This window comes from Rhipicephalus microplus, chromosome 1 (genome assembly GCF_043290135.1).
Source record: "Rhipicephalus microplus isolate Deutch F79 chromosome 1, USDA_Rmic, whole genome shotgun sequence".
Taxonomy (NCBI): Eukaryota; Metazoa; Arthropoda; class Arachnida; order Ixodida; family Ixodidae; genus Rhipicephalus; species Rhipicephalus microplus.
In genome coordinates this window covers 264,349,190-264,376,788 of record NC_134700.1, presented here as the reverse complement: position 1 = coordinate 264,376,788, position 27,599 = coordinate 264,349,190, and the positions used below count along the sequence as shown (strand labels likewise).

Genomic DNA, 27,599 nt, shown 5'->3' with positions numbered 1-27,599 from the left:
AGACGCGAGGCCATTCTTCCCACATCGGCGTGGGCACAGTTATCGAATTATTTAGTGGCTACGTGTTGGACTACGTTGTTCTTTCCAACTTTTGCCTAGGCTGCGAGGTGGGCCCAAAGCCTAGTAGTGAGGGCTATCAAGAATGGAAGGCTAACCACAAATGCCAAAAAAATACGAACAGCAAAGCGGGGCAAATGGAAGTGGAGGCGGCTCTAATTCTATTTCAGAGGTCGCTTGAACGCCATGGCCTGCGCGCTACACAACTATGCTGTCTGATGGAGACTCTAGGACATTTTGCGCCATACAAGACGCCAAGGTGTATGGTTACATTGACGTGCAGAAGGAAGACTGTATTAATCATGTACAGAAACGGATGGGCACCGCATTGAGAAACCTGGTGCAGAAACAAAAGTGCGATGGGAAAAGAGGCCTTGGTGGGAAAGGCAGGCTCACAGGTGAGCTGATCACCAGGCTGAGCACATATTATGGCCGGGCTCTGAAATCGCATGAAGGTGACGTGGGTGAGATGCAAAAGGCTGTGATGGCCACATACCGCCACGTCACCTCCACTGATGAATGCTCGGACCACAGTCTGTGCCCAGCTGGTGAAACTTCATGGTGTCGGCACAATGCCGCAAAAGCAAAGGGTGAGCCCGACCCCAGGCATGCCTACAATCTACCGAAAGACGTGGCAGAGGCATTACTACCGGTTTATACCCGGCTTTCGGAAAGAGCCCTGCTTCAGAGGTGCGAACGCGGCAAAACGCAGAACTCCAACGAGAGCCTACATTCGGTAATCTGGAGTTTGGCCCCCAAGGAGCACCATGCGTCCCTGCTCGCTGTTGAAGCAGCTGTTGCAGAAGCAGTGCTGCGCTTCAACACGGGCAATTTGAATTCTGCAACGGCAATCTTAGGTGAAATGGACATGAATGCGACAAGTACTGGTGCCAGGAGAGCGAGAGAAAAAGACCACCGTCGCAGCATTGTCTCCAACAAGAAAAGAACAGCCTCATTGGAACTCCGGAAGCTAGTGAAGAGGAGGCATGAGCACAGAATGCATTCAGACTATGCTTCTGGTGCGTTTTGAGGTTGTCTTGTTGCGTCTTCTGCAATAAAAATGTGTGCCCACGTTTTTTCTCGATTTCTCAAAACGACAATTTTCATGTGCTTCCCATTATGCCGGAGCAATATCTCTTGTTCTATCTGGGTTATCATTACGATTTCTTTTTTGTTTCGAAGATAAATGCAGGGGATGTGTCGTAAAGTAAGTTTTATTGTAATAATTTTTGGAGAAAATTCTCTAAATGGATCTTTTGTTTCAAGTGTAGATGGGGAAATTTTTCATGTCATATTCAACATCCCACAACTTTGCTTCGAAATAGCCCAGAACAATGATTTATACTTTATTGCACACTGTGAACATACCGAATTGGTTCTATAGGTTGCACATCAATATCCAAGTTACAGTTAATTAGCTAATTAGGCCTTAATTGAAAAAGTCGCAGTTCATTATATCTTTAAAACTAATTGTCACAGCAAAAAAAGAATTAGATTTTTGAAATCAGCAGTAAAATCTACATAGGCTCTCCAAATTTGACTGAGGTACTTGCAAAAATAAAAGAGTTTTTGGAAGGTGTAGCATCCCCCCTTAAGGGGGGGCGCGGCAAGTAAAGTGCCGATTTTGGTCAAAATATGCGATTTTCTGATTTATTTTTTTTCGTAATCTTCAGACCTTCAACTTCCTTGTTCTAAAATATTACAGCGAAACGTGCGCCACAAATCCCGCAAATAGTGTTTTTGCCGAGGCTAGTCGCCGAAAAGTGCGAAAAAAAAGCCCCTGAAACGGTGTTGTTCACGCCGCACAAACGCGCCAAGTTGTTGACCGTGGGCCGCCATTTTGGTAGCTTTGGAAAGAGGAGAAAGCCGGCTTCCCGATGGTCGCGGTCTCGTATTTCGCCGAGTGAAAATAAAAACGCGAGGAGCAAGTAAAAAAACGAAAACGAAGAACGGCAATTGGCTGCGCGGGTCACGTGGTAGCAGGCGCGACCTCTTACTGGTCAAAGCTGCGCCGCGCACCTTGGCAACCTTGGAAGCGCGAGCGCATCTGCGGCCGCCGTGTCGAGAATCATCCGGCGTGCGCTTCGTTTTTTGCCAGTTTGCTGTTTTTGTGATAGTTCGCGTGCTTTTTTTACCAAGCTTTGTTACATCGGTGGTCTCTTCTGAGTGCTTGCTCATACTGCGGTGCTATGTTGCCGCAAAAAAAGTTCCGGAGCGTCCACAAGTACGGCAAGCGTCGGAAAGCTTGGAACAAAGGGCAGACGACTGCGGCTGCCGTCCCAGTCGCAGTTCCGGACGGAGCATGCTCTTCAAGCGTCACGGAGCCTCTACTCGGACCCTTCGCTGATTGTTGTGAGGCCGAGAGTGTGGAAGGTGCCACATCGTCGTATGTCAGACCGCCGGATGCCGTCGACCGTGATGGACGCTCTCGCGAACCCGATTGCGGTGGCACCGCGTCGGCAGCCGTTGCAACTCCGGGCGTGCGCGCGTCGAACATTCTATCGCGAGTTTCGGCCCAGATTCTGAGCAGTGAAGAAATCGCGCAGCGGGCGCAGACAAGGCGGGATGTTTTGGATGCCGTAGCATCGAAGTCCGCTTCAAAGCGGAAGCTCGAGCTTCTGAACGAAGGCTGCGACGAAAATGACGGCGGTAAGGACTCCACATTCTTCATTGTAAATAAGAATATGCTGAACGGTCTGCTTTCGTCAGTAAAGTGCAACAAGTGCGACGAAGGGTCGATACGCCTCGAGACTACGCACTGCCTTGGACTCGCGGCGAGGATGGAACTTTTTTGTGACAATTGTGGCAGAGTGAACAGTGCGTGGTCGTCCCCGAGGTGCTCCGGGCAACAAAAAACGAACCCCTTTGAGGTAAACGTGCGTGCTTTGAGGGCTGTGCAGTCAGTTGGCAGAAAACAATCTGCCATAAATGACATTTTTTCTGCGATGGACATTTCGCATCGAGCACTGCACCACAAGTCCTACCAGAGACTGCAAAGGAAGTACAGCCACCCTGCCACCACATCAGCTGCCACCCGCATTGAAGCAGAAAGTGCACAGAAGGTGCATGACATTTACAAGGACCTAGGAGGAGTGCCAGGCAACATTGACGTCATTTACGACGGCACGTGGATGACGAGGGGGCACAGAAGTCATATTGGCGTGGGCTGTGTAATCGAGCTGTACACAGGCTTGGTCTTGGACCACTGTGTCCTGTCCAACTACTGCCAAGGCTGTGCTGTTGGCCCCAAGCCTGGTGACGACAACTATGAGGAGTGGCTTGAGAAACACAAGCCACAGTGCCAAAAGAACACCGATGCTAATGCAGGCCAAATGGAAGTAGAAGCAGCTAGGATCATGTTTGAAAGATCGTTTACCAAGTACAAGCTTCGATACATCAATGTGCTCTGCGACGGTGACAGCCGTACGTACCTTGCCCTCACGCAAGACAAGGTGTATGGCTACATGGTGATTAAGAAACAGGAGTGTGTGAACCATGTGAAAAAAAGAATGGGCACTTCCTTGCGCAACCTTCTTGATGAGCACAAATCCAAAGGCCGAGGACTGAGCATGGGTGGCAAAGGCCGGCTGACGCAGGGCCTGATAAAGAAGTTGACGAATTATTATGGCTGGGCCATTAAGAGCCACCCCAACGATGTTCCTGGCATGGAGAGGGCCATCATGGCCACTTATTACCATGCAACATCCACAGACCAGGATCCACACCACAACCTGTGCCCAAGTGGGACTGACTCCTGGTGCCCGCACAATTAGGCATTGGCCAAGGGAGAGCCGCTGCCGCCTCACAAACATAAACTGCCCCCTCACGTGCGAGTGGCACTGCTGCCAATCTACAAGCGCCTCTCGAACAAAGAGCTCCTTGAAAGGTGTGCGCAGGGAAAAACCCAGAACGCTGTGGAGAGTATGAACAGCCTCATTTGGTCACTCCAGTCCAAGAGCCAGTTCGCCTCCCTTCGAAGTGTGGAAAGTGCAGTTGCAGATGCAGTCTGCCGTTTCAATGGTGGCTGCAAGAGTGCGCTGCAAGAGATCACTGCTCAACTGGGCTTCAATCCAGGAGACTGCTCTTTGCGGCGAGCAGCCGAAAAGGATGCCAAAAGGGTAAAGAGGGCTCAAAAGGCGCATTGTTCCACGACAAAGAAGCGCAAAACTGGGTTGCGCTCTACAGAGGCCAAGGCCACAGCATCTCAGGATTACTGCCCAGGAGGATTCTGAGTGTTTTAGGCATGTTGTGAACTTCCAAACAAGAGTGAACTTTCAAAGTCAGTTTTCTCAACTCTTGATTTTCGCCTATGTGCCTTCGCTAGAACATCTGTCATTTTCTAACAAAGACTGATAGAGTCGTTCCGTTTTTTGCACTAGGCTCAGGAGGCCTTTAGCAGTGCAATAAAGCTTTATCTCTCTTCTTACTCATCATTTAAAATTTTTAGAACACATTTTATAATTACTGCGATGTGTGCGCAAAACAACATCCATGTTTTGGAAATTTTATTTATGGTTACAAGAACTAGAAAAATCAACGAATAGCTTCTTTGCACAAGTTGATGCTTTGGGAACATAATATGAAAAAATAATTTCATTTAGCAATAATTATCTCTTTAAGTGCGAAGAGCATTAATTAGTATAATTATGCTTGTAACTCAAAAAGTACAAGAGGTATTTGAAAACGGTTTTCATATTTGGAATCCTCACAATCATCCACATACACACACCAAATTTCATCACAAACAGTACATTAATAAAAAAATTAGTTTTACTTGCCACGTCCCCCCTTAAAGGGGCCCTGAAACACTTTTTCAAGCAACCATGGAATGGAGTCGCTAAAAGAGATTACCTCAGGAATTTAACGCTGCAAGTTTTAAGAATGCGCCTAGTATAGGAATAAGTACTCGGGTTTGTCGTACACTACAATCCCATTCTCTCTTCTCAACAAAAGCGCTGAAAACTAAGCAGGCAAGAATGACACGGGCAAAGAAAATATGCCACGTGGGTCTAGTGACCTTGAGCACTTTTCTGAATGTGAAGCTTTTTCAGCGTGATCGCGTACGCATGTGCGGAAAAGTTGCGTGCCTCCTGCCGTGATCCCAGTAACGACCGAGCATGCCATGTTCCAATCAGTTAATGGCTTATAGAGAGCCTTCTTTGTGTAATTTTAGGATGTCTTCTGTCATTTGTCGAGAGAAGAGAAAGCAATATTTAGCCGACGATGATTTAGTGTGAATTCCAGGCCGCGTGCTGCGCTATATCATTTCGCTCGCCTTTTCCCTGGAGCCTATCTACCGATCGGCAGTGCTTTCTGACCATGCTCAAAAAGTGTTGCAGGGCCCTTTTAATTTAACTCTGCCAGATAAGTAAATGTGTTTTGGAGCATAAATAGCATAATACATTTCGACGTTAAGGCTTATTGCTTACATAAATCTCAAGAAAGAGAAACACTCAAGAAAGAAAAAAATTTAAAAAAAAAGCCACCTGTGCTTGGCCCCCAGCTCAACACGATGCACGAGTATTTGCCCCGTGGACGGGGGGGAGGGGGGGGTGGTTTAGATGCTTGTGCAGGCGCGCTTATCCTTTGCCGGGTAAAATCGTGTGCCTTCAGCTTTCATCAGAACGATTGCGTTAGTTACCGGGCCCACAAAAGTCACTTCGGTCTCTGCCCACATTCTGTTTGCAAAAAGAGCGCGCTTTGCATACACAGCGAGGTATAGCAACTGAGACACTTGTTAGTTTGTACTCATCTGTACCCGTGATTATGTATTGTGCATCCTTTTTGTTTGTTTAAACAGCGCGTTACCGTAAAAACCCGCATATAGCTCGGACCCGCATATAGTCCGGGGTGTAATTCGGGGATAGCAAACGTGAGAAAAAAAGTTTTCACCCGAATATAGTCCGAGGAAAATGGAAAAAATGCATTTATTGACATTTCATTCATCCTCGTCGTCGGACGCACTCTCTTCCGAAGCTCCCTTGTCGGAAATGTTCTCCCACAGCACATCATCCTCAGTGCCATCAAGCGCGTTGGAGATGGAGCACTTTTTGAAGGCGCGGCAAACGAGCGCCTCTGGAATGCAGGCCCAAGCCTCGACTATCCACGAGCAGAGCATCGCTGGCGAGGCCCGTTTCAGCCGTCCGGCAGGGGTCACTTCTGGTTCTCCGGACCTCATCCACTCCACGTACAGGCGCTTGACATGGTCCTTAAATGGCTTATTAAGGCACACATCAAGCGGCTGCAGCTGTGATGTCATCCCTCCCGGGATGACGACGAGCTCGGTGCGGGAGTCGCGCAGCAGTCGCTTTACGGAGTCGGCCAGGTGACACCGAAACGCGTCGAGCACAAGCATCGAAGGGAGCCCCAGCAGTGCTCCGGGCCGTCGACACCACACGGACTTTATCCAGTCAAGGACTAACGATTCGTCCATCCACCCCTTGTCCTGGCAGCGGACGACGACATTTTTCGGGAACTTCTCCCCCTTCGGCAGCGTCTTTCGTTTGAACACCACGTAGGGTGGCAGCTTGCGACCGTCAGCCGTGCAGGATAACATTACAGTCACCCGCGTTTTTTCGTTTCCAGTCGACCGCACGATAACTTGCCTGGAGCCTTTTTGATGCACCGTCAGCGCCGAGGGCATATCCAGGTAGACCGGCGTCTGATCCGCGTTGCCGATCTGGCCCAGCTGAAAGGGGACTGCCTTTCGCAACACAATTATGTACCTTTGAAAAGCCACGAGGTGCTCTTCGTAGCTCTCTGGTAGCTTCTGGGAGATCGACGTACGCCGACGTAGGGAGAACCCAGCGCGGCGCATGAAGCGAGACACCCAATGCTTGCTCGCTTTGAAATCCTCCGGCTGAATGCCTTTGTCTCGAGCGATCTCCCTTGCCTTCGCTTGTAGCAGCTCGATGTTGACAGCGAGATGTGCAGCTCGCTGCTCCCGCACAAAGTCTGCGAGTTCTCGTTCCACGTCAGGAAATGCTCCATTTTTTGGTCCGCGGAAACTTTTTCGCTGGCCGCTGCATGCAAAGAGGGCTTCCTTCTGCTTCCGCCAACCGCGAATGCTCCGCTCGTTGACTCCGAACTGCCGCTCCGCGGCACAGTTGCCGATGGTTTCGGCAGCAGCGATAACTTTTCTTTTAAAAGCAGCAGAGTACTGCCTGCGCGGTCCTGACATGGCGTAAAATCACAGGAGCAAAATCGAGGCCGTCATTATGGGCACCAAGTTGAAGCAAAGGCCACTGACCAACTGACCAGTTAAGACTAACGCCGCTAACACTACCTAGCGCAGAAGCGCGCAGACAGCTGATGATGATGATAGCACCGCGCTATGCCGAAACCGAAACTGAATTTGGGCCGAAAATTCTTGGGACCCGCATATAGTACGGGGCCGAAATTTCGCACCCTAAAATCTAGAAAAAAACCCCGGGCTATACGCGGGTTTTTACGGTACATGCCGAGTGGTGTTGTTAGTTCGCTCTCGTCCTGTGTACACCATTTTCATGCGTCTTGTGCCTGAGCATCGCACGTTTCGATCTGCTTGCCTTCTCAGCATGACATTCCAAGTGGTTGCTGTCACAATCATTGCTTCACCCTTGCGGCAAAACCGACTTTTTTACATATTTACTGACTTTAATCAACCGCTGCGTGCCTCCGAAGCTTGTAGATCACTATCGCGTCGCCCCGGCCGCGGTTTTGTCCGCGACGGTTGCAGCAAACGGTAGTTCCTTTTACAATCCCTGTGCGCTGGGCTGCGCACGCGCCTTTAACCCTAAGTCATTCCATGCCATCTACGATCACATCTACTGCAGTTTTGTCAGCAGAGTTTGTGGAAAGTAGCGTTGCTTTGACTGGTTGAGTGCACACTATCGGGGTTCTGTCAGTTACGTCGTCGCCATACATGATAGTGTCAAGAGCGACCGTGGTTTCTTCTGCAGCTGTTGTGGCAACGACAAATTCACGCACAGTAAAAGACCGTGCAAGGACCGGTCGCAGGCGTACTTCTGAAGCTTCGAGTGCGCTGCTCTTGGCTTTTGTTCGACGGTTTCCGTACTAAAGTCTGTATCACTTGCCGTGATTAGGAAATGTGTTCGGAACATTCAAATTTATGCCCAATGAACATAGTAGAATTTGGCTTTTCATGAATTCGTATCTGCTGTGGTTTCGAATCACTGAGATTATACTGTACGTTCAAATGAATGCATCTTAAACTCATTTAAAATAAAATGGGGTAGTTTTGAAAAGCCTGGAGAGGATTGAGCTGCTTTTTTGTCAATGCGGCCAGATCACTCACAGAAATTTCGATTTTCTTGACAACCGTACAAACGGAACAATGGGTCGAAATCTGGGAGACTTGGCAGGTATGCTTACTTGTTGATACGCTTGACTGCAATGAGCTTCATGAACTTAATTTACAAAATCAGCTGGCATAAACAAGTAGTAGTGCCTAATTCGCAAAAACTAGCTGAGAGATGGCTTCTTTGGGGTCTGACAGTGAAATGTGGTGCATCATGTTTGACAATTTATGTGCCCGCCTACTAATACCAACTTTGCTTAATTAAAGCACTTTTATGTAGCAATAGAAGTCCCAGTGGAGTTTGAATTAAGGAGCTTTTACTATACCAAATTTTCACACTCACTGCAATATTGAGGCCTAACTAACTATATACAGTTGATGACCGATAATTCTGACTCCACGGGGAATGGAAATAAGTCCGAACTATCTAAAGTCCGGAGCACACGGCGCATCATCATCGTCCGAGTCAGAACCGCTGTTTGACGGTTGCAGAACCTGCTCAATTATGTCATCGTCATTCAATTCGGCACACGACGACACTGCACTGTCGACGTTTGCAAAGTCTTGAAACGTAACAGTGTCGGGAATCGGTACACCGCAGCCATGCAGGTCGTCGATAACGTCCGCACCTGAGCTCGATGTGCTGGGCGGCAGGTCAGGCTCTTCAGTTGCATTGTCGGGTTTTTCGGCTGCAGTGTCGGCGGTGTCGGGCTCACTACGCAACGTAAATCCTGCGTGCGGGAAACGGTTGCTGATCGTGCCTGCCGACACTGCCTTCCAGGCATCAGCAAGCATGCTCACGGCTGACATCAAATCAACGTTGTATTTTATCTGGCTCTCTAAGCAGAGCAACACTCGCTGCAGCATGCGTGAACGATACAGCACCTTCAAATTCTTGATGATACCTTGGTCGTATTTTGATCGTATTCGGCGGCAGGTATTCTAGCTCGATGGCTTTCGGATAGCTGATCGGCGCATGGGCAGTACAGTTATCCACGAACAAAAGGACCTTGCGCTTTTGCAATTCAAACTTTCGGTCCAATTTTCTGACATACTCTGTGAACAGCTTCTGCGTGACCCTTGCCTTCGTATTGGCTTCGTACCAGACAGGCAGATCCCCCCCCCCTAAAACAACGAGGGTTTTTCAATTTCCTGATTACCAGCAGCGGGAGCTTTTCCATGCCAGAAGCGTTGCAGGCGACAATGACAGTGACTCATTCCTTGCCGAGTTTACCTCCGTGGCAAAGTTCTCCAGAACGGGCGAGTGTCTTCTCGGTAGTAGCTTATAGAAAAGCTCGGTTTCATCGAGGTTGAAGGTGTCGTCAGCCGAGTAGCGCCAAAGCAGCTCCACCAACTTTCCACCGCGGTAGTTCGCTACCAGTGTTGCTATCCAGGGCACCGCTCTCACCGCACATTCTTTTGAAAGCGAGGTCGTACCGCTTTTTAAAGTTCCGGAGCCAGCCATCGCTGAACTCAAATCCATCAATGCCAAAATCAAAGTGCCAATGTCTCGGCCTTTTGCTTCAAGAGGTGGCCGGAAACGGGAACCCGTTGAGCAACAGTAGCGTTAAACCAAATGCTCAACGCTTCTTCCAACTGCGGATGAACACCTTGGCTCTTTTGTTCACTTCCGGATGATGTCTCCGTCGCATCTAAAAAAATCTTGTCCTTATTCTTCATGTAATCCGATACGGTTTGCTTCGAAATGTTGAACTCTCGGGCAACTTCGACTTGCGGACGACCACTGAGCACTTGCTGAATGATGGCTGTTTTCTTTCCCATGGTTAGCGTTGTATATCTGCTGCGTTTCGTCGGCGCAGCCTTCGGCGCTGTCTGTGAGGGCACCGTTGGTGCCATTTAACTTCAGATCTTGTGAGACAGCTGGACGTAAAATAAAGCAAGTCTCAAAATAAATATGAACGCGCACAGAATTCAGCAAAACGCTGTACCGTACACACATGTGACAGAATGGCGGCGATAGCCGCACAGCGAGAGTGGCGAGGGTATACAGGAACCGAAATGTGGAATGATCGCGATGTCGATACGATCCCCCACAGTTGAGCTGTGCCTCCAAGATTGGCATTTTCAAGTACAAATCTCTGCGGCATAAAGTTGCGATCAAAATAAAGCCTCATAGATTACCAATTAGATTTTGTTTTGATCTCGGAGGCTATACTTTGTATGGTTTGAGTGCCAGAGGAAATAATGGCTGCCGATTCGGCGTGCGCGACAGTCGGGCAGGGTCTGAATTACCGAATGTAGATCTCGCAGCTGTCCGAAATATCGGTCGTGTTTACACATTACTTCTATTGGACCATCGGTGGTGCCCCGCGACTGTACGAATTACCGAGCATGTCCGAATTATCGGTGTCCGATTTATCGGTCGGCGACTGTATAGGTACAGCACAAAAAAATTTAGCATAGCCTCCTGTTCCCTGCAGTTGCTTTTGTGTCCCAGCAGGGGTAAACCAGGTGCTCCGGGCAAAGGTGGCCAGATGGAACACTAACGATGCTTGACCGCGGTTTTCACTGTTGCACCCATTTATGAGCAGTGAGTGTAGAGGTGCACTCACTGCAGATACCGAGGATGCATAAGAAGGCATACTATATTTTAGGAGCTCTACAATGAAGCATTCCTCGCTGCAGGCGATCGGTCAACGCTCACATCAAATACCCTCGAGCCGAGGCTCACATGAGTAAGTGAAACTACATATCAAATTTTAGTTGTTTTTTTTTTACAACAGCTTAATATACAACCAAACACACAACCGAGGGTCTTGCTGCTGTCTTCAACTATGGGACCCTCGTCTGTATATTTTTCTGTAAGAAAACTTGATAGCGTAAGAATAATAAATGACTGACTTGCCTCGTAGGACGTCGACGATGAGACTAAGATCCTTGGTTAGCTTTTTGATCTGATTGAAGTTGGCCACTGTACCAATAGGCACATACTGGTCACTGTCCATTTGAGATAGCAGGTATGTGTCATTGGCAAGATTTTCCCTGAAAAATGGAATGAAAACGCTACAAAAGTGAACACATACACGACTTCCCAACAAACAGTTGAACTTTCATGCAATTGCTGCAGCAGTACAAAAATTGTCAGCTCCAGCATTTTTTTAGCCTAGTAATTCAACGAATCTTACAAACTTGTATAAGTAGGGCATCCACTATTACATAGTGTGACTTGACTCATTTTAATACTATAAATATGACTTTATAGTATCTCTTTGCAGCTTGAAAAATATAGTTGAACACACTATTTTCAGTAGCACTATTTCTTGCATAAACTTTTCTTCTATGAACGTCTCTGCATTGCTACACAAGGTGGTCCAAAAATTCAGTACTGCTAACAGCCCTACAATGCTATCAACAGGTGTCGGAGCGAGTGTGTAATGAAGAATGTACCTGGAGAAGTAGTACTCGAGCTGCTGCATGAGCATGCGACGCAGGTCCGCCAGAGGCAGCTCATCGGGGTTGAAGTGGGGGGGCCCCAGGCCGTGGGGCGGCGGGGGCGCCATGGCTGTGCCCCCCTCCGGTGCTACCTCCGACCCATCACAGCACACTCCTCCACCTCCTCCTCCTGTGCACAATACCACACCAAAATTCAAGCAACAGCGAGAAGCTCACACACTCAGCGAGGGAGAGAAAAAACACATTTACAAATAGAGACCTCAGCTTAGCTTCAGATTGGCTGTATATGAATAGCATGCTAAAAAACAGGAAGAGCTCAAACCGCTGTAGCAGTGCTGGCATGTTTTTCAAAAACCTTGTGACTGGATTAGACACTGATCCAAGGCCAGAGTTTCTCTCCTTTGCTCTAATCTTCCCAGTGCAGAGTAGTACCTTGAACTGTCATCTCTGCTACCATTTCCAGTCTTTTATCAGTTTTCTTTTTCTTAAGTTACACAGTATATCCAACTGTACTGTTCCCTGAAGTTTGCACGAAGAGTATCTTAAGTAGTGCCAAAAATAGTACATGAGATTGACACCTACATGGAGATTTTCACTCGAAGCTGTGGTCTTTTTTTGGGCAGTGCTATAACATGTGCTATGTCAGTGCTATGTCATGTACGCAACATAACGATCGAGCAGCACCATGAATGCAAGGAAAGCCGTGTGCTTCTGGAAGCGAATGTGTACTAGCGCACCCTGCCATTTGCTCTGGTGGGAGCGCCTGTCACTGAGTTGGAGGCCTTCTACCGGAGGGAGTGCAGTGCTCTGCTGTAGAGTTCATCAGCCACTTCAAAACGCGTCTCTCGTTGAGCACTTCCGAATTCGTTGCAGTTCACCTCCAGATGAGTGGAATGCGCCACCAGTGTTTCTTATGAATGTTTGTTACAGTTGATAGCTTGATACTGCGAGGTGAATAAACACCTTCAGCTAGGAAACTTGCCCAGTAGCCTTAGCCCAACGAGGTTAAGGCTAAACTAAAAACAACATGTAAGGGGTTACAGTTCTATTTCTGTTACGAAAGTGTTTGCAAGGGACTACCTCTACTAGCCCGCCTTGATTAAGAGAGAGGCCACGCCTGTGTGTTCAAATACCTGCTATATAGTGAGAAATATTTAAACTCTAACCAAAAGTTTTTGAAGAAACCCGTCGTTTTGGAACCGACTTGGCTCCTTCCTCAGGGGAAACTGGGACTATGTAATAGCAGCGTCCTCAAAGCACTCGCGGGTGGTTAGTGACTTTCTCTGTCTCTCACTTCGCCAGGGAGCACAGTCCACGTGTATACACTGGGGGAAGGGTTCCGAGAGAGCTGTTGATGTTTTGGGCCGTTTGCTGTATATGCCACGACTCGAGTCTGCTATACACTGCTATACACTATGCATCACAAACACGACTTGAGTGGGTAGTTTACAGTTGCATCACACCCCACGCATGATTGAAGGCACATGTCTGAATGTCCTGATCACCCAATGTTGTGTGCGAAGTCTTCCTCCGTCTATTACTGTGTTTTTTGAACAGGTGGCAGGATAAAAAAAAAAAAAAAAGATATTACTAATCCAAAGCATCCCTGCAATCACAATCAACTTGACAAGGTCAGATTTCCCTCTATGAAGGAATAAGTTAGATCTCCACTTGCAAACAACTTAAATTTTCATGCTGAGTTGAAGGCATCGAGCAAAATATCATAGCTTTGATATGACATAAGCAATGACAGCATAACAATGTGTGACACATCAAAAGTATGCTGCCAGCTCAATCACTTTTGCTGTTTCGCGAATAGGCCACATTTAGGATACACAACTACCAAGCGGTAGGTGACGTTGTGCTCGCGAGCGTTTATACCACCACCACCACCACCACCATCATCATAGTTAGGACGGTAGCGCTAGCAGTGACATCTGATAGCACATGAGAGATGAGCGGGCCTCTTTGGTGTGTGGCGGTTGGAGCAAGCGGTCGTCTCTTGCGGTGGGCCCATGAGGACGGCACCACAGGTCGTCGCTCACAGGTCCCCCGTGGCAAGTCGAGCGTTGGTATCTCCACCTTGTGTTTGTTATCTTGTTGAGTGTTTTGGAATATTGTGCAAGGTTTTTTCAGTGTGTCAATCACAACTGATGTATTTTGATCATTGTTGTAAAATGTAATTCAATAATTGTGTGTTGTTAGGTTTGGTCTGACCGCGTCAACTGTGTCCGTGTGTTCAAAGAGCGGCTCTCCACACGGTTTACGGCAAAAGTTGTCAGTGGCTATACAAAAAAGCAAGAAGATCCACAGGATGACGTGATTACCGTGAACCGTGTTACAATACACTGACAAAACCACAATCATCATCACACACAATGCAATAACATTACTTGTGCATCAAGAAGGAGAACCTTTTGTTTCTGAGTGCTCATACACAATGGCCTGAAAGCTAAAGCCACATCAAGTAGACCAGCATAACAAAGGGTTTCAACAAAAAGCTTTTGTTGGCGGCTGTTGCAGCTGCAGGTAAAGGCGTGCGTCGATGTTAAAGAAAAAACGAGAGTGGGGGAACGGAACATTTTACATTTTAGCTAGATTGCAAAGTTGAAGCTAAAAACCTTTACGACTGCTACTAAGGAGCACATGAGTGACTTAGCAAAGAGCCATGTTTTTTTAAAAATAAAATTTAAAGTTGATTACATCATTTACAATGATAACATACAAAAATAGTGACCATAATTGTGCTTCAAGTCAAGCCAATATCCATGTCAAGTGTAATTAACGCAATACTTGAAATTACTCTCAGCATAAATTACACCATTCACTTACAACATAATATAATTTGTCGAAACAGCATGGTTTCGGTCGCATAGGTCTGCGTTTTCTGCAGTTCTAGGGTCTAAACAACAACAACCTAGCTGCCACTGTTTTCTTACACATAAGAAAGACCTACGATTATCTTGACCACAACGAGTTTAACTAAGCTACACTATTGTGGCTTTAAAGGCAAAACTTATCAACTCCTTGAAAGTTACCTTTCCGATCGAAAGCAATGAATAGTGACAAATGGTATGGAGTCTTCCCCTGAGTCAGTAAACTCAGGAGTACCGCATAACTCGGTCATTGGAGTTTTTTTTCTTTTTTACTATACTTTAATAAAACCTTCCTTTTTTGTTATTGTACTCCGAAGCTTTAATGTATGCAGAAAACACGGTACCAATATTTGTTGGAGACAGGATAACTCGGATTGCAGCTGAAATCAACAAGGAGCTGGAAAGTTTTAAATTATGCCACCAAAATATTAGGAGAGGCATAACTAAGTACATGGTTTTTGACTCCAGAAAGATGATGCCCAACATTGATAGCCTCAATCTGCTTACACAGCCTCCATTGTTGTATCGTGTCACCCCGTGTAAATATTCAAGTGCCATGTGTGATTCAGATATGGACTGAATGTCTAGCATAGACAGGACATGCTAAAACTTAGTGTGTGGCTGCTACTCATTAAAAGCGCAAAAGTGTTTCAGATATGTCACCCTGAGTTCCCTATACAACTTCGCATTTGTGCACACTATCTGAGCTACTGCATAGAATTGTAGGGCAGCACATATAAAACCTTTCAGCTCAGGAGAATTGCATTTTCAAATAGGACAGATACCACAAAACCGCTATTCTAGCATACGCGCATACTTATGCTGGCGTAAAAAGCATTGTTTCGCATTTGAGTAGGAGGCACGGCAGATAACAAGCACAGAATAATAAAAAATGACGAGCCTCCGCCACTGAGCCCTTTAGGGCCACTGGCGCTCAGCACAAGAGCTGGAATGAATAATCGCTTTGATTTAGCAGTAGTTAACACTGTCTACGGTCGGCAGCCAATAGAATTTCATAGCTCTCTTATTTGGACGGCTATACTGGCTGATGAGAAAGCAGCACCCAACTTTTCTGTGGCCATGAAGAATTTTATACTGGTAGATGGTGTAGCTTGATGATTAACCTGTATGCTTTCCATTGTATCTAAATTAAAGAATAAGAATTTTTTGGGGTCCCAGATGTCCTAAAACCAAGATAAGATTACGAGACGCTGTAGTAGAGGTCTCTGAAAATTTTGACCAGCTGGGGTTCTTTAACATGCGCCTAAATCTACAAGAGTATGGGTACATGGGACCCTGGTATTTTCACCTCTATCAAAAATGTGGCCGCCACAGCCGGGATTCGACCCCGTGACGTGCAGGATAACCACTAGACCACTGAAGTGGGTTGTCTGTAGAAGTGTATCCAGTACACGTGTTTGCACTTGTCCAAAAATGTTTTTTATAATGCATGTAAAAGCACACCCATGCACACAAAAGAATGCTGGAGACTATGTTCCATATGTAGAATACCATAGGCAGAAGATTTTTCCAGAACTCTACATATAGTCAGTCAACTTCATGCTTGGATGTTGTGGCCGAAATGGTACTGTTAAGTGTTTTAGTTTGGATTCTAAGCAAGGAACTAAAGAGTCGAGAACAGCAAACTATGCCCAAGGGTAATGGTATTCTACAATGCAAGCATGGGTTCATGCATTAAAATAAAGTTGAATGCAGTAGCACCAATTTAGATTACAAAGTACAGCTAATATCACAACAATGCCAGAACCACAGCCTAGATATCTGCCTCACTTACTTTGATAAAACATCGCTATAAACAACTACAATACTGAAATAACAGCAAAGAAAGTAAATATTTTTAATAGAATGCTACCCTGCTAAAGCATACTCAACATAAACAAGCTAAGCTTGTTTTCACTACAGATTCAAGTCGGTATTGTGCAATATTTTTTTATCTTGCTCCATGTGCGATTGAACTACACGTATCTGTTTTCATAGCATTAAAATGAGACTCCACTGCAGGAGCTTTCACAAATCTCAAGAGCGACATAGTTGAGTATAGAAAGGCAAGAACAGCACCTGTACCATAATGCTTGCAATTTCAAAATTATACCCAACTCGAGACTAGTTCCTCGGTGGCTGACAATGAAATAAAATACAGCGGAATTCCAGTCACACTGTGTATCTTTTCCTTTGGATAGGCTTCAGCGCGATTTAGACGAAGGCCATAGGAGACGCACAGAACACAGACGAGCGCTGCAGTGCCTGTGTGTCTCCTATGGCCTTCGTCTAAATCACACTGAAGCCTATCCAATTGCTTACAAACTCTCCTAAGTCAAAGTATCTTTTCCTTTGTTTTTTTTCTGCTAATAGCCCATAGGGGCAATGTATCTTGAATCCATTGATAGAACTACATTTTCATCTAAAATTATATATGTGTACAGTAGTCGGGCTTTGCTGCAGATGTTTAGCTGAGCGATAAAATCGTATAAGTTTCGATGATTTTACAGAAGTAAAAAAAAAAAAGTTCATACCAAAATGACAGGCTGTTTCAATGTTAATACAAGCTGTATGCTGGTTACAGTTCGTGTAGTGTCAAATTAGACTACTCTGCATGATACACTTTTGCAGAGCAGCCTTCCTTAACACGACATCAGCCATTGCTACAGATTTCATCTGACTATGAGCATTTTCATAATTTTCAGAGATTGCTTCAGATCATACCAATAATGAATATCATATTTCATTTCATTTCTCTGTAATGCTTCGGCCTTGAGAGTAAATAAATGAAACGAAATATCATATTCATTATATGTTTTATTTTTTTTGGTGTCCATGAACATAATACCTACATTTCAGGGTATAAACGTCACAAAATAGTCTAGCACAAAATGTAGCTGAAGTGATTCTATTACAGCCAGTACCAGTGTCAGGGCTGAAAGAGTTCCCGAAAATCGGACAGTGCCTCGTTTATGCTCAAGGCAGGACTGGCTGAACCTTTTTGGGGCCGGGCCGGGTACGGGCCATATTTAAGAACACCGGGCGTTTTCGCGCCGGGCCCTGAAAATTTCGCCCGTGAGTGCTCTAGGGGTGTGCAACATCAACCGTGCGATAAGCCAAGCAAAGGAGGCCGTATTCAGTGACGATCCGTTTCTGCTACAGCGCTGTGTCGCGTGACGTATAACCAACCACGTGCCCAATTACCAGAGCAAGGACTTGCCCGTCTCTCCACTGTCACACAACAAGCCAATCAGCGCGCACTGAAGCCGGTACCCCCCAAATGCGAGCGTTTCAAAATCTGCGTCTCGTACGTAGCGCCATAGCAACTCAACAAACGACTTTTCGGTGAACTACTACTTAACAAGGAAATACGCGTTAAACGCGCGGTATACTTGAGATAGCCGTGTTAATTGGAGCACCAATTTGAAACGTGCGCAGTCACCATGCTAGTTTAGTTTCAGATTCGAAGGAGGCTAATAGAGCGCGCCAGTGCACTACCCCGACCGCTTATGGCAGGACGTCCGCATAGCAGCCACATGTCAACCGCTCTGCAAATCACCTATATTTTCAGGCCTAACAGGATGAATAGCGAGTTTTCGATTTCACGCGCCGGTGTGGCGTTTCCTTCGTAACCGGAAAGCCGGCAGTGCAGCTCGCGTCGGCCCGAGCAGAGTTGCAGCATGTTACGTAATACGCACGGGCTTCGTGCGCCCTCCCCCCACAACGCCGACTGAAACAGATATACGAACGCGCAATGTGCGAAATGAGGTGAGCTGCACGCAAAAAAACACACTTATAAAGAGGCCAACGACACCGAACGGCACCAGAGCCGCGAGGCGAAAGGAAAAAAAGAAAAAAAAAAGGAACGCCAGACGGCGGCGACGAGGAAAAGGAATGCGAATACTCAAGGACGAGCGGCGGCTTATCGCGAGGCGAAAACAGAAACGACCGCCGGGGCAGATTAAACGCAACCTGGCCGATGATCGCAAATCCACTACAAATCCTCGCGGGGGAGCTACAATCTGTCGACACGGCAGCCTGCCACGGCGGGCGCCCACACATGAAGCCTACTCGTACCAGACGTGGCCCGAGAGTCGCCCCACGGAGAAGGGAGCCGCCAATAAACGGGGAAAACGAGCGAGTAGCCGGCTAGTGCTGGCCAGTGGCAAAAAAAAAAAATCACCTTCACGGCGGTGATGGGGCGCGGTGGTGCGGCCGTGCGCCTCCACGTCGACGGCTGGCGATGGCGCGGAAACAACAGCGTCGTCCGACGATCCTGGCGACGGAGTAGCACACGCCGATCACCGGCGGCACATCGTCGCCGCGCGGCGGTGGGGCCTCCTCCGAGCAGCAGCACACAGACGACGACCACGGGCCGTGAAGCGCACCGACGACGGCGACCGAAGCGCGACCTTTGCTGCGCCTTCGTGGGCGCGTGTCGGTGAGCCTGAACGTGGCAGCAGCAGCATCGCCCGAACAATCGGCGGGGCTCCAACAAGCGCGCCGCGGTCGAGCCTAGCTAGGCCGCCGCCGCCGGCGTCCGCCGATTAGGAAGGAAGCGACGCCGGTGTCCGGGCCGCCGTCCGACGTGGCACACGGCTCCCGAGTTGGATCGACGATAGCCCCCAAACGCCCCAGAGAGAAGGAAAGCCGCCGAAACGAACAAAAAATTCTGCTCCGGCTCGACGAGAAAACTAAACAAAACAAGCGAGAAAAAGAGCCAGACACCGGCATCGCCGCAGCCTCCTCCTGAGGCTAGTGGCGCCATCTGACATAGCGGGCTTGAAACGACAGAAACCGCGCTAAAGAGCGCGCCTCGCGCTCTCGGATTTCTCAATCGTGGAGATACGTATTAAATAAGATTATTCCTCTATTCTGAGAATAAATTTGTTTATGTAAATATTTGTATGCATTACATTAAGCACCACACTTGCCTATAGGCTATCGGTAATCTTTATGTTATACCTCCATCATTCTAAATCTGAACAGTAAATTTTAAAGCCACTCGATTCTTGGCCAATCCCCCACAGTGGGTATGCGCCACTAACAATAGGAGAACAACAACAACTACATGGGCAAAGACAAACTGACACGAGCAGTCGCAAATGCGAACGGGCACATACTATCACTGCTCGCGGCCAACGATTCGGGCTGCTTTAAAAAATGGCATTACATCAACTGCCCCGTCAAGTCAGACAGGTTGAGAGAGCAGATAATGAGAGTTGGGAGACATTTCCCCCTCTCGTTTCTTTCGGCATAGGCAATCTACGGGCACGAAGAGCTTGAAGAACGCAACGATCCCTTATGTCACGCATAGTACTGCGACGGCCAACAGAAAGAGATGCCGGAACAGGACTCGTCCAAGCTTCAAATAAACGGCGCCGAAGCAGGACTGGCGACGTTTTCATGAGCCCAGTGCATCTTGGCGGCCTTGACGTCAGCTCCTCCTGGAAGGAGGTCGACACACTCTTACCGATAAGTTTTTCTTTCCTCTCCTCAGACGGTAGGCAAATAACAAATCGACGATAGGAACCAGTTTGTGACCGGCATTTAACAAATCGCTACTCCACCAAGCTCTGTCGGCCAACACCGCTGTACCGTTTGGGTCGTCGAGGTCCGCAGCCGCACAACTTGCACTTAAGTGCGTTCTCGAGCGATAAGATTTGGGAGACAGTGCGCAGCGTGGCAAAAACCACCAAAAGCCTTGCGAGAATTATTGAATTTCAAGTTCATCGGAGGCAAAAAAAAAAAAAAAGGCGGGAAGGGGGGGGGGGTGAAATGCCACATCTAGACATTTTCTCGGCGCACACTAAAAGAGGCTAATTAGATTCTTGCAGACGAAAGTTGGGAGTGCTTTCAACGAAGTGCATGAGAGAATACCACACCAGCAGAGGGAGAAAGGGTCCGCTTATGCCAGCACGGAAACTATTGCCCCTCACGCAAGGGTCGGACAGCGAACTATCCTCCAAGGTGAACTGGAACGAAGTCTTGGACCATGCACAATAGAATGTAAAACTTCAGATAACGCAAATACAAAAGAGCGAAATTGTCGCTTTCGAAAAACAAATGATCGCACTAAGAGCAGCTAGAAGTTGGCAAACAGCCCCCACTAAGTTGAAGCGGCCTTCAATCTCGGGACCAATCAGAATGACGCCAGAGCTTCGTAGTGGTCGTTCTACTCAATCGGGTCAAATTGAATGTTCCCCGTCGTTCCTATACAGCAATCCAGGCGACAAACAGAACTTGCACGCAAAAACACGCCGTTGCTATCTATATCCGATGCACGGCGATCTTGGAAACTGCCGTAGGACGAGCAGAGTTCTAAGCCTGTGCTGCACTAGCGACAGGGTGCTTCTCGAGTACTAAAGGGAGCTGCAAGCATCGAGGTCTAGGAACAATGCAAACGACTGTTGTTACACCTAGGCATTTGCCGCGTGTAAACAATGCAAATACGCGAGTGTCGCCGGAGAAGTGAAACCGAGGTCCTGAATTTTGATGCAGAGCAGCCCTTTTCTCACCACTGCTAAACCAATGAACCAGGGGAGGAACCAGGTAAGTCGTAAGCCTAACATTACGCGGCAAGTGAAAAAACTTCGCACATCTTTAAAACCCTCACGAGAGAATTCACACAGCGGCCTGTATAAGTGGCGTAGCGAGGAGGTGGCACAGCGGGCTCACGACTGAACCGCAAATGATCGAACGGCAACACAGGGCAGCTGCACGCCAAGCACCACCTCCTGTAGTGTTCGACACCTCTGTCTGTCAAGAGGTCCAACTTCCCTTATTTACCAGTGAAGTGGTCTCCTTGTGGAGGCTTCGATGTCCGGGGGATATCGTAGATCGAAAACGAGTACTCACTCCTCCAGCCACGCTCCGCTACGCCCACTACTACCCCCACCACTCCTCCGTCCAACCCGCTTGAACGCCACTTCATTCAACCAGATAAAATAATTGGCGAAGCGAGGGTTTATTTGTAGACGAACAGCTTCGCCGTTTCATCAGTGCCAGCTAAGCGCAGCTGGTCTATTGTTTAAAAGCGCGCATCAGGTTACTCCCTTCCGGCCATAATTGAGAAAGGTAACCACTCCCGACGCAGGGAAATTTCACCGCGTGTCACCCCCGTTCCGTATCATCCTAAGCCCACTGAGACGCCCTGCGGCCGAATCGAGCCACCATATCAGAGATACCTGGCGGACATTATCGGCTTCGAAAAAGAAACTGCATCAGCTGTGGTCCTGGTATGAGAGCTCTAAAAGCGTAATAATCACGTTAATTTTATTTCCCTTTCCATTCAGAACGGAAGCCACACAGGCGCTCAGGCACGCTTGACATGTACGTTCTGATCTCTCTTCTGTGTTTTACTTTCATAATTCTATAGGCGTGTCGCTGAATCTAGTTATGACGAGTTGACGAAAGTTGGCATTATGACGAGCTGCGAAAGATAGCGCCGCCTTTTTAGGAGCGAAGCTCCTTAAGGCGTGGGCTGTGCGTCCCCTGTATGTAGCCACCTCTCGTTCAGTTCTTGCAGTGTTCACTAGATGGCGGTACTTGTAGCTGACGGCATTAAGTATTACGCTAGCCACCGCCCGATCTAAAGGGTACAGCCATATCCGTCCATCCATCCATCCATCCGTCCGTCCGTCCATCCAAAAGATGCAAGATGTTACAAACTAGACGGCGGTACGTGTTGTTGATTATGAAAGATGCGAGGTGTTATAAAATAGGAATGATGCCACATATGGCGCGTGTCATCGTTCGATATAGTACGGCGACGTACGCTAGGGGGAGCGTTGCAATAAAATCGAGTGGGCAAAATGTACGGAGGATTCATGGTTTACCAGGTTTACCTCCGGGGCTTCGCCCACTCATCATCATTCACTTCGTGGATGTGGCGGCACTTTTTTTTCATGTTTTTTTTTCTGTGCAACAACCACTTATTGGGAGTGCTCGTGTCAGAAAGGATACTTGGCACTTACGTTGCGAAATTTATTAAGCACCCATTAAAAAGAGGAGGAAAAACACGCCGTACACGACAGACACGCGCGCGCCGAATCGCACCTCTCTCTCTCTCGGCACACAAGACCTACTCCCAGATGCGCCTGAAGAGACTCGTCCTCCGCGAATGAGTCACAAATGAATGGCGGCTACGAGCAGCAATGGCGGGTGGAGGCGTGGAATCCGGAACACAACAACGGCGGAGGCGACGGACGGCGGGGGGCTCTGAGCAATGAATCGCGTCGCTCCTCTAAAATACCGGGTCCGTAGCCAACGCCTCCTAGATTTCCCGTGCCTGCCGGATGAGCGCGAAACGCCAGTCATCTATGGCAGCGCTGCCTACGCAGGAGTAAGGGTCTTTGTACTTGGCCTTTGAGATCGGCAATTTTGGCGTATGCTACTAATTTCAGAGGATGCCTTGTATTCAAAAAGTTGCTTGCTGAATGACGGCCTCACTTACGTAGGGTCAATTATAATTACGTTTACGCCCCTTTAAAACTTGTATACGTTATTTTTGTTGCATATAAGCTCCAAAACTGTTAAAACATATTTGAAGACAGCCCTACTTGAGTGGCGCCACCACCGTAGTTCCGACGACCGCCACTTCCCAAGTGACCGCCGATAATCCGGCAGGCACGGGAAATCTAGGAGGCGTTGTCCGGGCTTATTGTTTTTTTTTTTTTTGTTGCCGGCGTCCCAGTAGCAACAGAGCGATGCCAAGACAATTCGAGGGACTTCTCTGGAGCGATCCAGTGGCCGCGTAGGGCGATCCTCTCGCTGCACGCGGGGAACGAAAAATATACCCACCGGCGACGAGTTTCTTCGCGCGGGGTAAAAACACAAAACGAGGCGGAAAAAGAGCTCCGAGATCCCCCAAAACGACGACGCGGTGGCGGCCTCGTGGCGCCGTACCGCGGCAGAGGAGGCGCTTCGCGGTTGACCGCACGAACGACCGCAAGCCCAGAAATCTGGACAAGCAGCGGGAAAACAAACGGGGGATGTTCCGGTCGCGGCCTTCGACTCTTTCGCGTTCTCCTCGAGGCACTTCCGTCAAAAATTGCGATTGGCGGGTAATTTCGCGCGCCTTCTTTCCGACGACCATCACACGGCGACGATTTAAGCGACGAAATTATACCCAGCGCACACTTATTCTCTGAAGGTGCGGAAAACCACATAGCCGCAAGGTGTTTTTTTTTTCTTTTTCGTCATGTGCTTGTATGCGAGCTTAATCACACACACAAAAAAAAATACAGCACTACTTTTACCACCGACAAGGAACCAAGCCCGTCCCCTTTTGTTACCTTGCCCACGTGTTAAGTAACGCGGTATTTTTTTTTCTTTTCATGCCGGGTGTTTTTTAGGAACAAAATGGAAATTTATTAAATACTTTTTTTTTCTCATTAGACACCGTTAATGAGAACGAACAAAAAGTGATGACGAGGACTGTTGTTAGGAGTAAGTGTAGAGTAAACGTGAAGGAACAGAAGTAAAAAATAACTTGCGGATGGCATGTACCGAACCTGCGACCTTCGAATAACGCATCCGAACCTCTACCGACCGAGCTACAGCGGCGGTTATCCTCAGGTCCACTTTTGAGGTATATTTGCGCATTTAAACATGGGAAGTGTTAGATGTGGAGGCGCGAGCCCCGAGTGACCGGTTTTTCCCGATCGCATTCGCCATTACAAAAATAGTGAGCCATATATATTACAAACATCTCATGACACACACGACAACGAAGGCATACACATGAATCATGCGAGTTCCGATATGGTCGTACGAGGTTCCTGGATAAGCGGCACAGGTGTCTTGCCTGGACATAAACGATAAAGTGTGTGTGTTGTGCAATTCGATGTAATCTTATGCCTATCCTGTATATGCTCCAAAAACACGACGCATTTATCGCATAGAATGCAATGCAAATGCGTATCGGCCCACCACAGAAGGGGGCGACCCCCGCAAACCGGGCAGAACGACACTGCAGTACCGGCACTATCACTTGCCCATCACGTGTCCAGAGTATACGTTTTTCCCGAGAACGAAAGCGAAACAATACCTTATTTTTCCCGAGACACGAAAGCGAAACAACACGTTATTTTACCACCAAAGGTTTGCTAATAGGCGAGAAAACCAACTTAAAATTTTTTCACCTGCAAGTTCAAGTTCCCCGGTAAAATCTCAGTTGGTGACGTCACAGATTTCAAGTTTTCTTTTTCGTATTTTGGCCACACGAAATGTTCTTAAACTTGGCATGTTGACTATTCCAGAAGACAATCATTATATTATTATTGTTGTTGGTGTTACTAATAAGGAACTATGCGTGGCTCCTAGTAGGTGCCGTTAAAGCCTATGACGTCAGGGCGGCCGAGTGCGGAAACTTCCCACACTTTCTCCCTCACCAACCGTCTGCACGCAGCAAACGCGACGTTTACAGCAAAGAGTTTGCCATAAGTACACTAGAGGGAAATCTGGCGCCAGTGTCTATGGAAGCTGCAACGCACGGCGCTTCAGCCAAGCACGAGAATGGATTTGCCTCACGTCTTCGTAATTTACGTTCCGTTCGGCTTCGCGTGGCTTAAAGCTGTTCTGTCACAAAACAACAATAGGCAATAGCTCATCGGTTACGCCTCACCACCTGAATCTTTTAAGGTTCGCTCTTTCCTTCGAAACAAAACCGAAACAGTGCATTAAACGAATGCCACAAGTGCGGCCCGCAAGTAGTACGAAGCCTACACATCATTTCCCTGCTCGCTGAACGATCGCAGCGGCCCCTTCTAGTTAATTTTAGAAAAAAAAAAAAAAAAACTTCATGGTTTACAGCACTGGGAAAGAGTAAGTTACTAATCAGAGAGAGAGAGAGAAACTGTTTTCTCTTTTGGGTATTTTTGAGCTTTTTGGATGGTCGAGTTTCAAGAATGACGCCTTGTAGTTGCCTTGCTTCTACCGTTACTGCGATGCGTACGACGTACAATCACGGTGCGTTGTTTTTTTTTTTATTTTTTTCTCATTACCATAGCTGTTATGTAAGATGAGTGGAGTGTGTCGCCGTCAAAGAGCGCGCTATGCGGGGCGAAACAGTTAACGACAGCAGCTGCGTAGCTCCGGTGGCGTTGCGGTATCGAAAATCACCGAGGGTTTCGCGAAAACAAAGCATATTAAAAAAAAAAAGGTCGAATTGAGAGAAGAGCAGACATACCGCACCCGCATCTGACAAACAAAAAGAGAGCTTTTAATAACAGCACACGCACACGACAAGCAGTAAAGACTCCCTCCACTGCACTGTCCGTGTTGCGAAAATCATTGTGGGCCGTTGTCGATAACGGGCCCTGGCTGTAGATATGCGATATCAAAGCTTTCCCCCCAATTTGGCGATAAACTCGCGTATTACACGAACGTGCTACACGTACGCCCAGCACTCGAAGTGAATAGAGAGTTTTAGTACTGCGGAATGGTACGCATCACGCAAGCGCCTTGCGTTACGTGGCGTCGTTTGCTACTAGTCGGCTTTTAGTACCCCGTAGTACCCGCGTACGTAACGAGCGAGAAGCGTGTTGCGCCATCTGGTAGATCAAAATAGAAGCACGTGTTGCTGACAGCCAATGTGAGCCAATCCAAGTGTTACAGCCAGATTGTGGCCATATTTCAAGCCACAGAGCCGGTCGGTGCTTGCCTTCGATGCCGCCATTTTGCAAAACGAAGTCTCGCGCTGTCGCGAACTTGTTCGAGAGCGGCACGATCAGCTCATACGTACGCACGCACGCATCTCATGCGTGCGTATACGTAGCGGCTGCGTACGTAACGCGATACGTGCGCGTGGCGGTCTGCGCATGCGCACTACGCAGAACGTGGCGTCCTTACGTACGCAACGCCGCCACGTACGCAGCGTACGCAGTACTAAAACTCTCTAATAAACGGACCATAAGCAGAAACGACGCCGCGGGACAAAAGCATTTTCAAGCACGACTCCTGGGTGATTATCATCTGTACCGCCACGTCCATTCGTAGCAGAGTGACCTCGGCCACCCTCGTTACTCGCCGCCAATCATGTTCCGTTTCATCTGCAGCGATCCAGCACACTCTTGAATTCACTTTGCCGACCTCGAAAACACCGCCACAAACTCTCGGCATGGCGCAGTGTTTTGCCCCGTGAAGCTGCGCAAGCACTTTGAGCGTTCGGACAACAATTATGACTAGTCGCACGACATGGCGGAGGACGTCCAAGCGTGCTTGAAATACAAGCGATGCAGGCTTTCTTTACTTCCAAAACTAAACTGTACGGTTGCGTGGGGCGACCCCCTTCCCTCCGAAGGGAAATCAGGGCTCAAGGTCCCTACAAGTTGAGAATTTTTTTTTTTTGCGTGTGCTTCTGTTTTCCCCATCTAAGCTGACGATGATACGCACTAACCAGGAGACACTGTCAGCGACCTTGTAATAGAATTAAACTCTAAGCCACGCATACGCATGGCAATACGGATTGTGGTGGTGGTGAATCGGAAGAAACAGCCTCCTCCAATGAAGAACGCTTTAGAGCCTTGTGCCACAGTCGCTCATCGGCCATGAGACCGTTTTTTCAGGTTGTTATACATTTCCCGTCACTTTTTCGGAGCGAAGCTCCTTAAGGCGTGGGCTGTGCGTCCCCTGTATGTAGCCACCTCTCGTTCAGTTCTAAGTATTACGCTAGCCACCGCCCGATCTAAAGGGTACAGCCATATCCATCCATCCATCCATACATCCATCCGTCCGTCCATCCGCCCGTCCATCCGTCCAAAAGATGCAAGATGTTATAAACTAGACGGCGGTACGTGTAGTTGATTATGAAAGATGCTAGGTGTTATAAAATAGGAATGATGCCACATATGGCGCGTGTCATCGTTCGATATAGTGCGGCGACGTACGCTAGGGGGAGCGTTGCAATAAAATCGAGTGGGCAAAATGTACGGAGGATTCATGGTTTACCT

The 27,599-nt window shown here is 47.9% G+C and overlaps 1 protein-coding gene across 9 annotated transcripts in view; it reads right to left on the bottom strand.

Annotated features, from left to right (window-relative positions):
• The window catches only part of LOC142815450 (uncharacterized), a 78,389-nt gene that overhangs the window by 21,526 nt on the left and 29,264 nt on the right, over positions 1-27,599 (bottom strand). For 8 of the 9 annotated variants that reach the window (XM_075894142.1, XM_075894143.1, XM_075894144.1 and 5 more), the window contains 2 exons: positions 11,765-11,939; positions 11,223-11,359 (listed from right to left, as the gene is read on the bottom strand). In XM_075894142.1, the coding sequence (XP_075750257.1) occupies positions 11,223-11,359; positions 11,765-11,939 (312 nt within the window). Of the gene's footprint in view, positions 1-11,222; positions 11,360-11,764; positions 11,940-18,829; positions 19,013-27,599 lie in introns of those variants that run through there. The other variant, XM_075894147.1, reaches the window with a different exon arrangement.